The 20,822-nt window shown below is 38.8% G+C and overlaps 3 protein-coding genes across 3 annotated transcripts in view; 2 read left to right on the forward strand and 1 right to left on the reverse strand.

Moving 5' to 3' along the window:
• The first annotated feature begins 6,817 nt into the window (after positions 1-6,817).
• LOC133981865 (interferon-induced transmembrane protein 3-like) lies at positions 6,818-8,909 on the forward strand. The gene is made up of 2 exons (XM_062420726.1): positions 6,818-6,970; positions 8,739-8,909. The coding sequence occupies exons 1-2, from the start codon at positions 6,818-6,820 to the stop codon at positions 8,907-8,909; spliced, it is 324 nt and encodes a 107-aa protein (XP_062276710.1).
• Positions 8,910-10,618: 1,709 nt separating this feature from the next.
• Positions 10,619-11,417, forward strand: LOC133981867 (dispanin subfamily A member 2b-like). The gene is made up of 2 exons (XM_062420727.1): positions 10,619-10,834; positions 11,250-11,417. The coding sequence occupies exons 1-2, from the start codon at positions 10,619-10,621 to the stop codon at positions 11,415-11,417; spliced, it is 384 nt and encodes a 127-aa protein (XP_062276711.1).
• An 8,413-nt stretch (positions 11,418-19,830) lies between these two features.
• Positions 19,831-20,822, reverse strand: part of LOC133981868 (neuronal acetylcholine receptor subunit alpha-7-like) — a 24,829-nt gene continuing 23,837 nt past the window's right edge. Inside the window, exon 6 of the mRNA XM_062420728.1 lies at positions 19,831-20,412. Within this exon, the coding sequence (XP_062276712.1) occupies positions 19,831-20,412 (582 nt within the window). The remainder of the gene's footprint in view (positions 20,413-20,822) is intronic.

Here is a 20,822-nt window from a genome sequence, read left to right on the forward strand (position 1 = left end):
TTTTCAGGATTAGTGCATCCAGGAAGCTTTTTATTTCGTTTATCTCTCTGATGTTTTTTCAGCTGTAGTGAGTCAGTGGGGATCTGTTGGGTTAGGAAACTTGTTTTGTTTTGTGTGTTCATGATTTGGCACCACCTGCAGCCGTGGTAGATACATGACGGTTTGTAAGGTTAGTGTTAATCTACTTTCCCCCTCACAGGATTTTTTTCTCCATTGATCTTAACTGCACTCTTGGTTTGATGACAACCGGTCTCAGACTATGAGAAGAGGATCTGATCTGATCAACATGTTGTTCTGATTCAGATTATTGTGATCTTGAATTTGCAATGAGCTTCAGATAAGCCCAAAAAAACGGGTGAAATCACTCTCAAATTCACTGACAGATTTGTTTAAATACATGGAGCAACACTAAAATATCTTTAATATATGTGGTGGACAAATACAGGCCTTTAGAGCAGCCTGGTGCAATGCTTCAGCTGCCCACTAGATGGCAGCATCTGTATATTTATAGAGTTTACAGAATACTGTTAACTCTATAAAGATAGATACTGTATGAACATTAGAGGTCAGAACTTTGGAGGAGCAGAGCAGACGAACATTGAAAGGTGACTTGGTTTCTGTTACTGACACAGAAAAAAGTTGAAAGTGGAAAAACTGCTACATAAAAAACCCAGATACATCTCTCCAGGAGGCACTTTTTAGGAGAACATCCTGCCTTGTCTGAACATAACCTATTTCTCACAGACTAGTTAACCCTTACATACTGTTCAGGGTCTAAATTGACCAATTTTTACACTTGAGAGAAGAAAAAAAACAACTTAAAAACTTTCCTTGTAGCCAGAAATCTGATGACTTATCCTTATGTCACCCAGATTATACAACAACAGAAACACTTCAACTTTCTAAATAATGTATTTGTATTTGTGTTTTGTATTTGACTCATATTTATTTTTTTTAAATGGTCAAAAACCACCATTAAAAAAACACTGTTCATTCAAATTTAGTGTCACTGGTTTAAAGTGTTATTTTCTCTAGTGTAATGTAACATCGGACCATTATATTAATAATGACTGATGAAGTATTCATGAATGATTTGTGCTTCTGAAATTATGTATAGAGACTAACTTTGAGTTGATACTGTGAAATACCCCAATGTGAACATTATGTAAGGGTTCATTTGATGCTTTAAAGCAGTGGTTGTCAAAATTGGGGTTTGGGGCCCCCCAGAGGTCCTTGTTGGTGGTCACATTTATGATGTCCACTCAGTGCAAGCAACACAGTCTATCACCTTATCGTACACTGCCATGCTTTTGTTATTTATGTTGTGATGTTTTCAATCTGATCAATCTAAAAAGTGACTGTTTTAAAATGAAATATACTTTTAACAAAGTAATTGCACAAAAAGTTTTAAAAAGAATAATAGTTAACTATTAGACTGTTAAAATGATTTCATATATTCATAGATGTATGATAACACTACAGGATGTTGCTCTTTGAAAAACCACATGTAAACTTAAGCATGGACAGGAAATCTGCGGTTATGTGGATTAAAGGCAAAACTATTAATGTTGCAGAGTTTAAACATGGCACACTTTCAAAGTGCTTTACGAACATTAAAACTTTAAAAAAAGAAATATGAACTGAATTAATTAAGCAAACTTTGAGTTAATCCTATTTTAAAATAACAACAAAGACATACATTTACGGGCAGAAAGAAACACAAAATAAAAGGATTTTAAGTCTGTTTTTAAAGACCAGGACCAGCACACCTGGAGATCACCTGGTTATGTGTTACAATAGTACTGTGTGTAACAACCAGAAGTAGTGTTTTAATTAGATAACCTCTCTATAACAAAACTAGAGAGGACTCAACACACAATTTGGACCAGTGTGTCAGAAGACAAGATTAGCTCTGGAGAAATGAGCATCAGGCAGCAAACTGGACACAAAACACAAGAACTTAACTGTTATTGAAAAAGGTCACAAAACAACATTTAACACATACAACAATAATATTACCACATGTATAAAATAAAATGAATAGATTTTCAGCTTTAATTTACTCAGGAATCCACCTGTCAGGTCAGTGTCTAATTACTGTTAATTATTAATTTAGTATTCATTTAGTTTTAATATTAAGTGCTAGATTTATTTCTATTGGATTAAAAGTGTTTTGTTTGTTTTTTTACTAATTAGGCTAAAATTACATTATTTATTCCTGTTTTGGTGTCTCTACCTCACAGGTGGTTCGTTTAACCCTTTTTCTTTTCTTCTGTTTTTCAATACCCCAAAAATAAAATGCTAACAAAATAATAATAAAAATAATAATAATAAATCTTCAATGATCAATAAAATAAATTAAACAAGACATTAAACTTTTTTCTGACAGGCTCAGGGGTTGACTCACCAATGAAGTATGAAGATCTCAGATGATGTTGATGCAAATGATGAAGAAAAACAACAGGAGCGGAGATGAAGATGATGAAGAGGATGACGAGGAGGATGAGGATGATGAAGATGATGGAGAGGACGAAGATAATGAAGATGATGAAGATGATGAAGAAGAGGACTTGTCCTTGTAAACACACAGCAAGGAAAATCATCACTACACATCCTTACTCAGAATCACTATCACATTTTATATTTAAAAAAATTATCATTTGATTGTAATATTAATTCAACAAATTAACAGAATAAAACATACATTCTTCTTTAACATCTTATCATGTTTTCTCTTCTCAGTTTTTCCCCCCATCATTAAAACATTAAAAATCAATGATACAATGAAACTTAAATTTAGCTTCAGTTCACAACACATGTTAATCACAGTATAATTAATAAAACTTTAACATTAACTTACATACAAACTGATGAACACACGCTACTCATAATAGCTTCTAGTCAGTTTCATAGCCAGCCACAGGTTTAAAAATACTAAAAACAACAATTGCTAACGTTAGCATCGTTAGCACCAACGGTTATAAACGGCTGCTAACGTTAGCGGTTGCTGTCATTAACTGATGTGAGTCGCACATGCGCAGTCGGGTCCGCCACATAGGACAGTTACCTACGGCAACTCCGCTTGGAAAAAACACATTATTCACTGAACTTTTGAGTGCTTTTCTACATCTGGCGACGAAAACTGTACTTAGTTTTGTGGCTAAAGTATAGAGCACAGTCACTACAATTAAGTCTCACCATCAGCATCCACCTGTAAAGATTGGCATGACCTTTTAAATCAGTGCCCAGCCGCCTTTTACCATGTTCCCCCTAGCGTTTGGGAGGAGAACCACCACTCAACCAAATCAAATATATAATATCAAAGTCATAATATTATGTCTAAGAGAATAAAGTCATAATATTACAAGAATAAAGTCATAATATTACAAGAATAAAGTCATAATATTACTAGAAAAAAGTCGTCATATTACGAGAATAAAGTAGTAATTCTATGAGAACTCTCCCCCCTGCTTTAAAATGAGGAATGTTGAGCATCTTGTGAAAATATACCAAGCGGGGAGTTCCCTGGAAACACAAAACTAAAACTGTGTGAGTTATAGCAGGTGGGGAGCTCCGGTCCTCTGAAATGATGCCAACGAGGAAGTAACTTAAAACTGCATTCTATCAAAAGGCCACCAGGGGGCGACCGTTTTGGTGTCAAAAGGACTTCCGTCTCTATACAAGTCAATGGAGAATTCACCAACTTCTCACTTGATTTCTAACCTCAGTAAACGTTTTCAAAATGTGTTTATGGTCTCAATCGCTAGTTTAAAGCCTTCTTCAATGCAGTATGATGTTCATTTGGGACATTTTGGCCTCCCTGATTTTATATGTGACGATAAAGCAGGGTATGCATTAGGGCGTGGCTACGTGGTGATTGACAGGTTGATTGGTTCACAGGTTCAGGAGGGCGCCTCATGCTCCTCCTGATGCCCATATAAGTAGAATCCCTGTTTTTATTTTTCCCAGCATGCACCTGAAATTTTCAAGATGGCGCTGCTCAGATCCGAAACTATTGGCCTCCGAGCAGCAGTCTACAAACCAATGGGTGACGTCACGGATGTTACATCCATTTTATATACAGTCTATGAGTTATACTTTGGTATCGGTTTCACAAATAACGAAATACTTAATATTTTGGCACATCAGCATCAAATTATGATCATTATCAGGACTTTGAAACGATTGTGCAAACGACTGTGTCTATTTCGAAGAAAGAACCACAAGGACTTGGAAGAAATTATTTTGTGGAAGAGGAGCTGTCTGGTAGCGGTCGACTGCAAGGCTATCACTGGTTCTGAGTGCCATTCATACGACTTTACTGTATATGAAACATTATGACTCTTTTTCTCGTAATATTACGACTTTATTCTTGTAACATTATGACTCTTTTTCTCGTAATATTACGACTTTATTCTTGTAATATTATGACTTTATTCTGGTAATATTACAACTTTATTCTTGTAATATTATGACTTTATTCTGGTAATATTACAACTTTATTCTTGTAATATTACGACTTTATTTTTGTAATATTATGACTTTATTCTCGTAATGTTACGACTTTATTCTGGTAATTTCCAAAATGTTATTTTTTTAATTTTTCCTCTTAGTATGGCCCTAACTCCGTCGTACCTACAGGCTATTCTCCAGTCTCACTTTTGGAATTTATTTTTTTAAGGGTAACATCACATGTGACTTTAATTTTGTCCCTGTGGATTTGGAGAAAGTTATGTGACTTACACTTATTCATCTGGTCAATGGGGTGGAATAGCTATGTCGGGGGAAAATAATGATACAGTATGTTAAGTGTAATATCATCTGCATAATTATGATAGAAAATATTGTTACTGTTACTATTATGACCCAAACTTAACAGGACCAATAATTTAACCATGTTTAAAGTGTTATAAAATCAAACATGAGATCAGAATCATAATAACCAAATTCTTTAAATCTAGTCCAGATTGAAGGAATGTTAAAATCTTCTATAAACCAATGTCTAACACAAAAGCTCACATGTTGCTTTATAGAATAGTTTAGCTTAGATGTATGATATCTACAAAGCCTCATTATTATGATTTATATGAATTCTATTAAACTAGCTAGGTAAGAGTTAACATATGAGGAGACTTCACTGAAATACACTTAATTTCTTTGCATGTATCATTAATTAACTGTCATGTAGTAGTGTTGGAACCAACCTCAGTCATGATGAGTTTGTTTTAAATACACACTGCACATTTTAATATACCTTTAACAGTGGCACAAAAGTAATCATTACAGGCATATATTTATTTATTTGCTAAATGAATTTGGACCCCTGCCCCTCCTCTGCATCCTCTGCATGTCCCTGACCCCAATCATCACCAACCATCACCTACACACAGCAGTTCTTGTTGTTTTTCTATAAAATGGTTTGAGCTTCCTGCCGCAGTTTGTGCTCCATTTTTCATTGTGGTCATGTCATGTAAAATTAGTTGTTTTTTTAAACCACAGTGTTGCATTGCAAAAGTGGTTTCTATTTATTCCACATTTTAGGTCACAATTATTTTCCTTTATATAATCAGGTGCTACACCAATTGACACTGGGTTGCATCACATCATTGACCCATTTATATGTCTGGTTTTGAGTAAAATGTCTTCACCTTTGGGTGATGTTGGTTGGATTAACACAACATTCTCTGACTTTTCATCTAACGCCACAAACAGGTCTAAAAAAATATAAAACAATAAATAAAACAATGTTTTATGGGAAAAAAGATTTTGATCGGCTCATATTTTTTCTTTTCTGTAGGGGCAATAATTAGTTTTGGCCGTATTTCTTTTTGCCTGACTGAACAACAGACAATATGAATACATAGCAGGATAATTAATTACTAATATAACAGTGTATTTTTGAAGTTTTCACCATTTATTCACATGTTAAATTTGCTTCAGACTCATCTTTGAAAGAGATCAAACGTTCCTGACAGGATGCAAACATGCTAAAATCAAAAGTATAACTGTCCACGTGAGTTAATTACATATCCTGCCTTTTTTATTTGTATTCGTAAACTCTCCTTATCAAACGTTCCTAATCTGAATCTGATGTAGCTTCCTGCTAAGGCTACAGAGCTTTATCTGTTCTGTGCTGGATGTTTGTCTGCTGCCCTGAGGGGCTTTTAAATCTTCTCTTTGATAATTACAACACTTATTGGTAACAGCTTCTAAACTACTGATTTCAGTTTATCTGGGTGTTGTGCTCTTTGATCCAGGTATAACCCATATCTCAACCAGAGGAAGAGTGGACTGCCACGCTTGCACAATCTGCACAATCTGCTCAATCTGTCAGGTGGTACTTAGGCTCAGCCGTGCTTGAATGCTAATGCTAATATGCTTGCAATGCTAAATGTACATGGTGGGAATAGGCTTATTTTCACAGGTAGATTCAGTCATATTTAAACCACCAAAGTTATTATGCAGCCACATTTGTAGCCACTTCATCTAGTAGATATTGATATTTGACAGGTTAAGTGAAAACGTTGATATAGTTAGAGCCGGCCGAGGGGCCCTGATGACGAAAGTGCGGTCACCTATTATGGGTTTATTGGATTTATCTGCAACCCAGAAAAAAAGAAAAGAAATAAGGTCAACAGCTTTCACACAGTGTGGTCAGTGTGCTTTTCTCTCATTGGCTCTTAGTGCAAGAAACTAAATAAACATAAAACAAGCCCCTCACACCCCAAAAGCCAATATAAGTGACACTGAAACAATTCTTTCACACCTTCCTCTTGAATCCTTTCTTCCCCTCCAGACTACTGTTGAGCAGACAGCGATGCATTCTGCAGCTTACTCAGCTCAACCTCAGCACACCACTGTGATTGTCCACACTGACACCCCCAATGACCACATCGTTTGGTCCCTATGCAGCCTTCTCTACTCCAACCCTTGCTGCATTGGACTGGTGGCAGTGTTGTACTCTTTCAAGGTGAGTTGATGTGCAACTGTCCTGTTTTTGGGTTTTGTTTTGTTAATTTTTTTGCTTTAGTAATTATTATAAATGTAATATCTCACAGTCACATGGGTTTTTTTTTATGCTTTATTGATATCTAACAATTTGACCAGTTGTCCTCTCTGATCCACATCACTGAAACTGCACTTAATAAGCTTTTTCCATACCAAGATCTTAAAGATAATAATAATAATAATAATGCAGGGCCTGTTTATAAAAAGCATTGCAAGGAAATGTGTTTCAATATATAGTTAATACTCAGATACATAACACACATGTTGGGGAGTACATTACTAGTTTATTTTTCCAGTAATGTTCCTGTTGCAGACCTATTATCAACATTTTGCATGAATACAAGAGTGAGCAATTTTTCCCACTAAATGACGAAACAGTATGGAGAATAATTTGACCCAGAATTAAAATTGAAAGGTAAATTAAAATACTGCTATGCAATAAAAACGATCGTTAATCTTGTCTTGATTGGCGTGACTCTGTTTCCTATCCAACACCAGGTTATCATCTTTCTTGCAACTTGGACAATGGGTTAAAAATCTGTTTCTCTTTTTATTGTGCAGTGGTTAGACGAGTCTTTAATAGTTCTGGAAATACCTTGAGAACAGCAGTAAGTGTGATAAACAGCATTCTGGGTTTTATTCTATTCAGAGAAACAGATGCTTACCACTGTGATTTGAATGCAATGTTTGTACACGAAAGACGCAGAAAACATTACGGCTTCTTTCAGGTTATGGGAAGCTACAGGGGGGAAAAAAGAACTATTGGATGCATATTTAAAACTATTGTTTAACCCTCCTGTTGTCCTCAAGTCAAGGAAGGAAGGGAGGAAGATGGAAGGAAGGGAGGGAGGAAGGAAGAAGGAAGGAAAGGAGGGAGGAAGGAAGGAAGGGAGGAATAAGGAAGAAAAGGAGGGAGGGGGAAAGGAAGGAAGGGAGGAAGTAAGGAAGAAGGAAGGAATGAAGGGAGGAAGGAAGGGAGGAAGGAAAGGAAAGGAAAGAGGGAAGGGAGGGAGGAGAGAAGGAAGGAGGGAGGGAGGGAGGGAGAAAGGAAAAGAGGAAGGGAGGAAGGAAAGGAACAAAAGGAAGGAAGGAAGGAAGGAAGGAGGAAAGAAGGAGGGAGGGAGGACGGAAGGACAGAAGGAAGGAAGAAAGGGAGTGGAGGAAGGAAAGAAGGAATGAATGAAGGAAAGAGAGAGGAAGGAAAGAAAGAGAGAAGGAAGGAAGGAAGCAAGGAAGCAAGGAAGGAAGGAAGGGTCAAAACAGACGGGGTCAATTTGACCCAGGAGGACGACACAATGGTTAAAAGGTCAGGACTAATATTTACTCATAAACCAGCAATAATATCCAGCCATGCAGATAGCTGTGTTTCTATGCAGTCCTTCAGTATTTCAGTACTTCCAGCAGTAACACAAGTGAGTGACACCGGACTGATCTATGACCATATAACTGTCATCGTCATCATCAGAGCAGTTGTTAAAGTTGACTTCAATCATTTAAATATATGCTTACAAATGTACAAACTAGTGACGCGATAAGATACAAAAAAAGATATAAAAACAAAAAGTGTGTATATATATATATATAGCTTATTGATAAATGACATAGAAGGTCGAAGACAACAGATAATAGATATATGGATCGAAAAGGAAAGCAATCCAATTTGCAGTATGGAAATACAGAAAATTAAAAATACCTCAAAAAAAATATGAGATGTGCTTTTTCTTTTTCAGGCCAGAGACCGAAAGGTGTTTGGAGACATGGAGGGTGCCAGACGTTACGCCTCCACTGCCCGTTGCCTCAACATCGTGTCCACTGGCCTGATTTGCATCATAATCATTACTTTAATTATTCTGTATGTTCTGGTGTGGCATACCGCAGTCAATCTGCAAAAAAACCACTAGAGCGAATAGTGTTAGCGTTACCTGCTGCCGTGGCTTGGTGATACTTGTGGTTCTCTGCTTTACGCACATTGATGACTTTTTATGCCTTTTCGCTTGTACTCTTGAGCAAAACAGACACTTACTTTCATTGGTGTTGAAAATTCTAAATATGACAACATTTCCTGCAGTAACAGCAGTCTGTAATCAAGTTTGAGTGCAAGACTTTCTTATTCAAGTGAGATATTCTGTCAGGGAAGCTTGTGTTTCATTAACTGTTTCATGCATCAATAAATTAAACTTTGCCTGCTTCATTACTCTTTGAAAAGGGATTGTGAATTTTGAGGGTAAAAAAGATTGTGGTTGTATTATTTCCTCCTACTACTGAGTTACACTTTCACTGTGTGGAAACATGTCACGTCCCTTTGGGCTGTCCGACATCTCTCTTTTGTAAACTGCAGGGTAACTGCTGGCCTGTGGGCCTTGTCCTCCTGTAATTCTCCAGTACACTAATAGTTATCAGGTTTAGTTTATAGCGGTAATTTAAGCTCTCTGATCCCAACTTTTATACTCCAAAACATTATCTCTTTAAAAAAAATAAGGGGAAAAAAGTCCATCTGGCTGTTTTTCTGTTATTTTTAGAGGTTTACTTTTAGAAATGTAACAGTTGAAGACTTGTTGAAAAACTGTTTAATATTTAGTTCAATGGGAAAGAATATACTCAAATTAAAATTAAAATTCAGAACTTCACATTGAAAGAACAGGTTCACATTTTTTCAACAACACTCAGGTGCCCATGTGAACACTGAAAGAGGTTTTCCTCGCTGTAATCATTCTTCCTGTTCACTAAAAGATCCCTTTAATAAACACATTCAATATAAGTTATAGAGGCCTACATTCACAGTGTATGCACACAGTTAAAAGTAGATGATCAGCTTCTATTGAGCTTCATCAGTGTGAGTTAGTCATATCAAGTGATATCTGACACATTTACAGTCTTTTTAGCATCAGATTCCCTCTTAGTGTTTCCCTGTTGAGCTGTGCTGGAAGTATAGGAACACAAAGACTTTGGTACTAAAAACACTGTAACGTTGAAACATAGAAGATGAAGATTTGACTCATTCAGACGACTGAAGCTTCATATTAGCTTCAGATCAACTTTTAAATCCATGTTTCCACAGAAGGAGGACTGTGGGTTTAGTCCTCCATCACTTCCATTGTAAACATTATGAAGGGATCTTCTAATGGTCAGTATGAACAGGAGGAATCATTACAGTAAACATGATGAAGGGATCTTCTAATGGTCAGTATGAACAGGAGGAATCATTACAGTAAACATGATGAAGGGATCTTCTAATGGTCAGTATGAACAGGAGGAATCATTACAGTAAACATTATGAAGGGATCTTCTAATGGTCAGTATGAACAGGAGGAATCATTACAGTAAACATTATGAAGGGATCTTCTAATGGTCAGTATGAACAGGAGGAATCATTACAGCAAGATAAACACACTTCATGTTCATTTGGGCTCCTGACTGTTGTTTTAAGACACACTTGAAACAATTGTGAACCCCTCCTGTAAGACAGCCTGGGACTGCTGCCAAAACAACAGCGTGTTAAGTTTGGTTTTGTTCCATTGGCTTTGACTAAACCGTCTAAAGGAAACAGACACTTCCAGGGACATTCAAGTTCTTGCACACCTTCCTGCAGCACACACTCCAAACAGCAGCAATGAATCCTGAAGGTTACCCCTGCGAGGCTGCTCCACTGCACGGCGGCAGGTATGATGTGTTACCCGTGCAGCCCATTGCACCAACGATGGTTCAGTACACCACTCTGAACATCAACATTGAGCCGCCGCGAGACCACATCATCTGGTCCCTGTGGAGCTTTGTCTACTTAAACCCTTTCTGCCTCGGACTGACAGCGTTCATCTTCTCTGTTAAGGTGAGATGACGTGTGAGACTGTTCTGACTTTAATGGTCAGTTCTTGCAGGGTTACTGGAAACAGATGATGTATTTTGAACAGATGGCTTTACAACCTTTTTTGTTGTTTTTAGTGACATCTCTCACTGAGACCATTACGTCATCATTTAGCAGAAAGACAGTTGGGAGATGATAAGTACCGTTATCTATATGGATTTTAAATAGGCCTATAACTATTGTCAATTAATAAACCACTATTTCAAACTATTGAAACAATAAAACACCAAAAGAGATATGAAAAAGTAATTGAAATGTCATGAAATAAGAAGAAAAATGAGAATACGTTCATGCAAAAAGCCCATTGAGCATTTAAGTTCCCTTAAAGTCAAATAAAACAAGAAATCTGCTTTTTTAAAATCTGCTTTGGTCCTTTCAGGCTAGAGACCGGAAGGTGGTTGGAGACCTGGAAGGTGCCAGACACTACGGCTCCACTGCCCGCAACCTCAACATCATTTCCACCGTGCTGACTTCCATCGCAATCTTTATTTTCTTCTTAACGTTCAAAGAGATTCTCGAGTTCCTCATAAAATTCAGCCACGACTGAGGCTAAATTTCTGTTTGAGTTTTCTGCTGCAGCAGCATAACGACATTTTTCTCTACTTTAGCTACATGCATGCCACAATTTGCAACTTTTTTTTATACCTTTTTATTCGTATCCAAGAAGCAAGCAAACAAGATTGGTGTTTTAGAAATAGCTAATGGATCATTCATGTATCTAAAAATTAGGTTTGACATTTCTGCTGGCTTTGTAACTGAATTCAAATTTTAATAAAAGAGTTAATAAAAGTTTCTGTTTCTTTGAAATATTGTGATTGTACACATGTTATACAAATTGTATTTTTTTCATGCTAATGTCGCCAATCTGTAACTCATGGTGACAGATAACCATTGAGTTTCCTTTAAAAACCACAGAGGAAGAACATCCGGACGTCTGTGAGGGACTAAGGGAAGTTGCATTATACCAGTTGGCGTTCTGTAACTGAAATACACATCTGTACAGTGGTTAGGCCGCAGAAACCCCTGTATAAACAACACACACATTAACTAAAGTCAATGCCATATGACACAGCACATGACAAGAAGGAGAAAATAAAAAAGAAATACATGAGGTTTGGCTTTGTTTTTCTTATTGGTGGATCAGATCAAGAGAGCTGGATCAGTGCAGAGTTTAATATAATTATTTATTCATTTTTATTTCCCCTTCTCTTTTCCTCACTCTCCTTTCTTTTTATTTGGTTTGTTTTAACTATCCACCGAATGTCACCAGAGCCCAGTCCAAAGGTGGTACTGATAAAACATAACATAGATCAGTATGCAAAAAGAATTAAATTAACAAATAAATAATGATTAAAAAAGAGAGAGAAAATGGAAAGAGAAGAGAACAAGTAGGTGAGTGTGCTGTTTAGTGCGGATGTTTAGGAAGTTCAGTAATAGTTAATTATACGTCTATGTATGAACGTGAAGTTGTCTTTGTATTGTCGTGCTTGTAAAATGATTGAAAAGAAAACAGTTAAGTAAGTTCAACAGCTGATTTGGACACCGGTGCCTATTTAATCAAATGAAAACTGCTCACCTGGCACATGCACTAAACTATATTTTAGCTTTTGGATTTGTAATGATGCTACAACAACTACTACTACTTCTAATAATAATAATAATAATAATAATATAAATTATGGCTATATCACTCCAAAATTAATTGACATATTTTTTAATACATGGAGCAAAACTAAAATATCTTTAATTTACATAGTGGAAAAATACAGGCTGGGTCTTTAGAGCAGCCTGGGTGCACTGCTTCAGCTGCCCACTAGATGGCAGCATCTGTATATTTATAGAGTTTTAAAAAATACAGTGATACAGTTATGTATCCTGAATGTATCTGAGAAACACTTTATAACTGAGACACAAGAGAAATAGTGAGTGGAGCACTAACCATACTTAATCAGTTTAAAACAGGCCAGTTGCACATTGCATAATAACTTTTGAGTGAGTGAGAAACAGTAAATGGGAGATACAAGGTTGGTTCATCCAACAGCTTGTAATGAATATTGCAGCCTCTAGGGGGCACTACCAGGGGTTTAAACAAATAGTCTTGTTACAAATGTATCAAATTTAAGAAAATCATTAAAGCTTTTATAAAACTTTTATAAAAGTCTGTCAGTTCTCTCCTGCTGCACAGCTCAGGATGCTTTTACCCATTTGTTCTGATTTGTCATGAATTTCCCCCCCGAAATAAACTGTATCCTAGTCTGTCTGTGCCACAAAGTGGTGAAATCCTCACTGATTGCCCCTTTTAAAATGTGTGGAGTGGAATTTTTCTTGGAGGAGCTTCCGGCTGTTGTCGAGTGTCGGGTGAACAGCGGCGGGACTCATTCTGCCTCGGCTCAGGCAGCACAGCCAGGCTATATTAGAAATGACACGCAATAAAAGAGGAAAGGAAACGAGTTTCCCCCAGAGAACAATCTAGAAAATTACTCTCCATTCACACAGACACAGAGAATATTGACACACTCTCACAGCCAATCATCTTCTTGTCGCTTTTTATCAGCACAGCCTCAGAACATCTGGTGCTTTCTCTGCTCCTGTCTGTCTGACTGTCTGTCTGTTGCAGCGTCTCACTGCCAAGTCTGGGATTAATCCAGGTTTGGCACTCGCAACTCCTCCAACACAAACAATAACTCCTGGTTCTTTGTTGGTTTGTGGAGGTTTGAAACTTCATAAGCTGATCTGAAACTGCATGTTGTGTGTCTTTGAACCCTGATCTTATTAACATGTCATACAGTAGCATAACCTCACTCACTGATGCTTCAGTTTAGAGAGATGAACAAATACATTTGTACAGATATAAAAATGTGTGATTCTCCCTCTTCTTCTTCTTCTTCATCATCTGTTGAAAGACCGCATTCCTAATTGTATAAATCCAGTTGCCATATCTTCTGTTTTCGGTCTTATTTATGGTTTGTATGCTTGTCTTACACTTTCGTAGGTCTATAGAAATGATGACGGACTGACACACATTCTTCTCTGCTTCATTTTAGATTTGACACGAGTAATGTCGACTCCCAGCAGCAGCATCATCAGCTTCCAAGTTAGTTATTTATTTATTCATTATCCCCTTCAGCACCATGAGCAGCTGGTCTAAAAGTCTGTGTAAAGTAAGAATAAATATGTGTTCTGAGTTTGACATACCACAGAAAAGTGTGTTGTTAACCACCCTGCCAAATTTGAATGATAAAAAAAAATCGCCAAATATATGAAATTAGGCTTCAAAGTTGTGTAATAGTCTGCCTCTATCTCTTCTCAAAAACGCTGTGGGAGTGCACGCTGAGTCTGCTGAAGCCCCGCCCCCTACCAAGTGTCACCTGTCAATCAAAGTCACCACCGCTACCAGAAACATGGACGCTAGAGTCTTAGAGCTTTCTGCTGCTAACTCAGCGGCTAACTTAGTGGCTAACTCAGCTAACTGGCTAACTGTAGACTGCAGTAGTAGTAGTGTGCGCTGAATGTATTTATACCTCTACAGCAGCAGCGGTGATTCGTTTATGCCAATCACCGCGGCGGTGATTTTCAGACCCGTCCACTAAATCCTGAACACAGAAATCTTGAAACACAGTTTGTGAAGCCTAGCTCCACAATTCAAATCTAAATGGTTGAAATGCTTTTTACACCTTTTTTTAGAAATACATTTATGACCTATTTAATGTGTTTAAAAGAAAATGTCTGAATTCACTTTACACAGTCTTTAAGAAGCTCTTTCATGGACACACTTTGAGAAAACACTTAACTTCTAAAGTAGATGGTTATCGGGACACGAGGCCCAGAGCTGAGTCGCCAACAAGAATTCCAATATTGTAGGTGGGAAAACAACGAAAAAGGTAAAACATCTGGAAGAAGACTAGTGCATGATTTAACCAATAATGTGCACATTTCTAATTTTTTTACACATGGTATCCAGAAAGATCCACATCAGAGCCAGATGTTTAAAAAAATACATTTATTTACAAAGAGCAGAGTGAACAGAGAGATCACTGTGACTGTCTGACTGCTTCACCTCAACAAACACATCATGAAGTGATGAACCAGAATCATTCAGGTTTCATACCTGAACTCACAACCTGGTCAGACGGCACACTGCCAGCAGGAATGAATACAGAAGTGTTGCATTTCATTTTTTTTGTAACACATGGCTTCGTAATGACTTTACATCAACATTTAAAACACAATCATTCAAGGTTCTTATTAGAGCACAAGTTAAACCTTCTTCAGGGGGATAAATGTTTTTGCTAGAGGGTTAGATTTGACCCACGGGTATGAGGTGTATCAGTACAGTAGGCCTACATCCTACATACTGGTGATGCATGTTGGTACAAGGGAACACATGATGTTAAATTAGGGAATAATCTCTGGGAATTTACACTTTTATATTCTAGGTATTACTTAACCCTTCTGTTGTCCTCGAGTCAAGGAAGGAAGGGAAGAAGAAGGAAGGAAAGGAGGAAGGAAGGAAGAAGGAAGGAAAGGAGGAAGGAAGGAGAGAAGGAAGGAAGGAAGTAAAGGAGGGAGGAAGAAAGGGAGGAAAGGAAGGAAAGACGGAGGAAAGAAGGAGGGAGGGAGAAAGGAAAAGAGTAAGGAAGGAAAGAAGGACAGAGGAAAGAAGGAAGGGGGAAGGTAGGGGGGAGGAAGGAGGGAAGGAAAGAAGGAGGGGAGGAGGGAAGGAAAGAAGGAGGGAGGGAGGAAGGAAGGAAGGAAGGAAAGAGAGAGGAAGGAAAGAAAGAGAGAAGGAGGGAGGGAGGGAGGACAGACAGAAGGAAGGGAGGAAGGAAGAAGGAAGGAAAGGAGGAAGGAAGGAAGTAAAGGAGGGAAGAAGAAAGGGAGGAAAGGAAAGGAAGGAAAGACGGAGGAAAGAAGGAGGGAGGGAGAAAGGAAAAGAGTAAGGAAGGAGAGAAGGACAGAGGAAAGAAGGAAATGGGAAGGTAGGGGGGAGGAAGGAGGGAAGGAAAGAAGGAGGGGAGGAGGGAAGGAGGGAGGGAGGAAGAAAGGAAGGAAGGAAAGAGGGAAGGCAGGAAAGAGAGAGGAAGGAAAGAAAGAGAGAAGGAGGGAGGGAGGGAGGACAGACAGAAGGAAGGAAGGGAGGAAAGAAGGAACAGTCAAAACAGACGGGGTCAATTTGACCCGGTAGGACGACACAAAGGTTAATATTACAGGATGCAGTCTGAGCTACTGAGCATCACATCTCAGAAAGCAAAGTTACATACTGAATTATAACAGGACATAAAATTCATCGTCTTCCACAGCTGCATCTGCCATCAATGGACACTTGTGGGGTTTTTTAAAGTTTAGCTGTATTTACTGTAGCAAGGTTATTAAAACTACTAACTGTACTCAGATTAATAAAGCACTAAAGAACTCATTACCCTACCTGCCCCAGGTCATAAGTATAGCTGTAATATTACTGTAGGTACCCATTACATTATTCCCTAACTTCACATCTTGTTCTCTTGTATTTTCTTGTATGTATTGGTACGTACTGTACTGGTACACTGCTAGGACAGTAAATTGGGAATAATTACACAGTAAATTGCATTGCAGGCTGTATTCTAAAGCATTACCTAAGAGTCTAGCGGGAAATGTAAACTTCTATAATCATTTCTCACACTTTCAAACAGTGGTCATATAAGGCTTAGAGAATAAATTATAAATCTTTTTAGAACATATTAATAGCATACTATGTTATTCTGTGTTGTGATTTATTCATATACAGCAGCCAAATAATACAAAAAAAGGCATATATGCATATTAGAAAGAATATTTTCTTTATAGCTGGATGAAAGTATTGCTTCAGAAAGTCTTATCTTTAGTTTACACTGTTATTATCTTAGAAACTCTGATTCTGTGTGGATAAACTCCTACTGTGGGTCAATTTAATTTATCTCTCAGTAATTCTGTCACTTTTATGTTTGCTAGCTAGCAGTTAAACATTGATAAAACATGTCAACATGATGAGATCTCACGTGGTAGATAGGTCTGGGTATGGTTTAAAAAATTACGATACCAGTACCAATCCAAGTACCCTTAATACCAACCAATACCAATTGAACACTTCATTTGATACCCATTAACACATTTAGGTCTCTGTCTTTTATCTGGTGTAACAGGCGTGTAGTGGAGACACACTTTAGTGCGTTTAGGTGACATCTTGGCTGCTGAACTGCTAAGGCTGCGTTCACACTGGAAGCCAAAATCCGATTTTTAGCCAATCTAGATTGGAACCAGATGGCTGTTATGAAGTCTGAACAGTCAGAAATCACATGAAATCCGACAGATGTGTCTGAGTCTGAACAGCTCCAAACACTCAAATCGGATTTGACTGTCCGTGACGTCTCTCTACGTCTCTACACTACGTCACTCTATGCGACACCAGACCCGCGCTTATTCCAGTTGTTGTTGCTAGCTGCTGTCCCTGTCGCAATTATATGACATCACACAATACACGCTAGATGACGCCTCCGCTCCGACGACGTTGCCACAGCAACCTGTCAGATTGGTCATTAATGTGGCCCAGTCTGAACAGAGCCAAATCCGATTTGGACACTTGCTAAAAACAGTGAGGACAGTCAGGCCTAAAAATCGGATTTGAGAAGGAAGATTTGAATCAGATTTGAATAAGATTTGAATCAGATTTGCCTGCAGTGTGAACGCGACCTAAGCGCGCTAACTCAAATTCACCACGACTTCACCACCACAGACGGGTTGTAGCTGCTGTGGCAGTCGACCAATCACATGTCGGTTTAAATCGAAGAACGCTTGCATTGATTGGCTGTGAGCAATTCCATACAAATAGTCATATTTTTTAAAAGGGTCGATTGCAGGTATCGTTTGATGGAGAAGTTTCGATACTACTTGGTATCAATTTATTTCGGTCAACACCTTTAAGGTATCGAGTACCGATACTCAGCCTTAATGGTAGAGGAGGTTGTCCATTAATTGGAAGTTTGGCAATTCGATCGCTGGCTTCTCCAGTCCGCATGTCGAAGTGTCCTATAGGGCAAGATACTGAACCCCAAACCATATTTGTCATCATAAACACAATAAAAGCAATGATCAAATATGAGTTATATCCAGGCGGGGAGTTCTGGTCCTCTGAAATGAGGCCAACGCGGAAGTAACTTAAAACTGCATTCTATCAAAAGGCCACCAGGGGGCGACCATTTTGGTGCCAAAAGGACTTCCGTCTCTATACAAGTCAATGGAGAATTCACCAACTTCTCACTTGATTTCTAACCTCAGTAAACGTTTTCAAAATGTGTTTATGGTCTCAATCGCTAGTTTAAAGCCTTCTTCAATGCAGTATGATGTTCATTTGGGACATTTTGGCCTCCCTGATTTTATATGTGACGATAAAGCAGGGTATGCATTAGGGCGTGGCTACGTCGTGATTGACAGGTTGATTGGTTCACAGGTTCAGGAGGGCGCCTCATGCTCCTCCTGATGCCCATATAAGTAGAATCCGTGGGGTTTTTTTACCCGGCATGCACCGGAAATTTTCAAGATGGCGCTGCTGAGATCCGAAACTATTCGCTTCCAAGCAGCACTCCACAAACCAATGGGTGACGTCACGGATGTTACGTCCATTTTGTATACAGTCTATGGTTATATCAGACCATAAGGGCTCTACAATTGATCTGACTAATTCAAAGTCTAACTGAAATCAAATTTTGAAATCTGTTTCTACCTAACTTCTTCTAAATGTCTTGTTAATAGTTTTGTATCATTAAAATGTCTTTGGGGAAATATCAGTAATGCTCCTTTTTTGTCTTGGCTGCTGGAGTCATATCTGTGTTTGATTGACAGCAGACAGGCTACCAGTGTTAAACCCTACAGAACAGAAATAAAGAAAACCAATTGTTGTAGCTACAAGTCATAGACAGACAACATGTTACTAGCAGTGGGGTTGAAAAGTTACTGACATATCACCTTTTGATCCATAAATGCTCTGAAATCAAAAGCTTTGCATGACACTACAACATTTCAACACACATATGTACAACTATATACTGACCTGAAGCAGTTAAAGGAGATTACTGATGTCCACAGAGCATTTTCTGAAGTCTGTTTTCTGTCAGCCTGAGGGAGGAAAGTGAGCTCTGATGTTTTGGACTCTACTGATCATGAGCAGAGGAGATGAAACCTGACCATCAAACAGCTGCTTCAATAAATACTGATATTCACATCTAAGGTTATCAGTCGTATCACGTCCGTTTTGTTATCCAGTGATTGACCGATGGGATGACTGGGCCGCTCTCTCTTGCCTCTGAGCTGTTGTAGTCTGCTACGCCAGTCTGCTGCTGCAGGGCATGGTGCCTTCAGGAGCCGCAGTCTGCTAAGCGCCGCTCTAAACTTTAGTGGAAGTGAAGCGGGAAGAGTTGTTGACAATGTTCAGAAGTTTGGTTGGGCTGTATCTTCTTGGCCTAGTTGTACTGATTGTTTTATCTGCACATGTACTCATATTAAGAGTCTCTAACACTTTTTACACTATAACGGAGAAGTACATGTCTGAAGAAGAGCTTTAAAAACACATTAATGAGCCACATGGTTGCACTGGGTGACATGTTTCTTCTTAACCGCAACCACACACACACACACACACACACAACATCCTTCTGCCAGAAATACTCACTAGTTCACCAAATGTGGATTAATCTGCCATCCCCAGAGTCTACAGAGGATAGCTGTTTTAGGAAATTACTGAGCCTTTTCTAAACATAAAACTGAACATTTGTGTAAAGATTTAGGAACCAGTAGGAACCAATGGGCTTGGAGCTGAGAGTCACACACAGAGGAGGGAAGGAGAAAAGTTTGGAGAGACGGACAAACACATAGTTGGTTTGGGTGTTTTCACAGGATTTTTTTTTGACGATAAGAAAAATATAGACATCTCCTTCATCTCCTCGTCCTCAGCTGAAGAAGTCTTTGGAAATGGCCTCCACGAAGTTGGGAGCCGACATGAGGATGCCGATGGTGCAGAGGATGGTGAAGAGCGAGAACGCCACCAAACACAGCCGGTCGATCACGGCGGCGGCAAACTTCCACTCGTTGCAGACCGTCTCATCTTCGTCCTGCCCACGGAAACGCGTGGCGATGTACCTCACTTCCTCCAGGATCTGGTTAAGCTCTGCCTCCAGTGACGAGCCGCCTACTGCTGCTCCTCCTCCTCCTCCTCTTCCTCCACCTCCTGCTCTCAGCACATCCTCCCCACTGCCAACACCGCCTCCCACCAGGCGCGAGCACAGGAGCTCGGGTTCGCTGGGCGAGGGGTAGTGCAACCCCTCCATGCCCCTGAATCCGACATACAGGAGGTTGCCGTTGGTTACCTGGGGTTGATGTCGCAGCGACCCCTGGCTGACACTGAGCTCCAGGCTGGACAGGCTGCCACGGCGACGCTTGGCTGCGTTGGGGCAAGCCAGTTGGACCTTCGCCTCGCCGGGACGACGCATCCGCAGGAACCAGGCGCACCAGTTCAACAAAATCACACGAGTCTGAAGAAGGAGAAGAAGAAGAAGATGGAGGAGAAGAAGAAGAAGAAGAAGAAGAAGAAGAAGAAGAAGAAGAAGAAGAAGAAGAAGAAGAAGAAGAAGAAGGAGGAGGAGGAGGGGAGAAGGAGAAGGAAAAGAAGAAGAACATGAAGAAGAAGAAGAAGTTGATTGGATCCTCATATTTAAAAATATAGAAAAATAAATCACACTTTAGCTAATTGTTTTGACGTGATTTACATTTTTTTGCTTGATTTTTGCTTTTTTATTTTATTTTCCAATTTATATTACATTTATGTTCTATTTATTTCCTCTTTCTTATTTGTTTTTTTAACATTGCTTAATGTGAAGCACTATATGTAATTTATTTATTTTCGTGTAAAGCACTTTGAGCTGCATTTCTTGTATGAAAGATG

The sequence above is a fragment of the Scomber scombrus genome, chromosome 6 (genome assembly GCF_963691925.1).
Source record: "Scomber scombrus chromosome 6, fScoSco1.1, whole genome shotgun sequence".
In the NCBI taxonomy this organism is placed as follows: domain Eukaryota; kingdom Metazoa; phylum Chordata; class Actinopteri; order Scombriformes; family Scombridae; genus Scomber; species Scomber scombrus.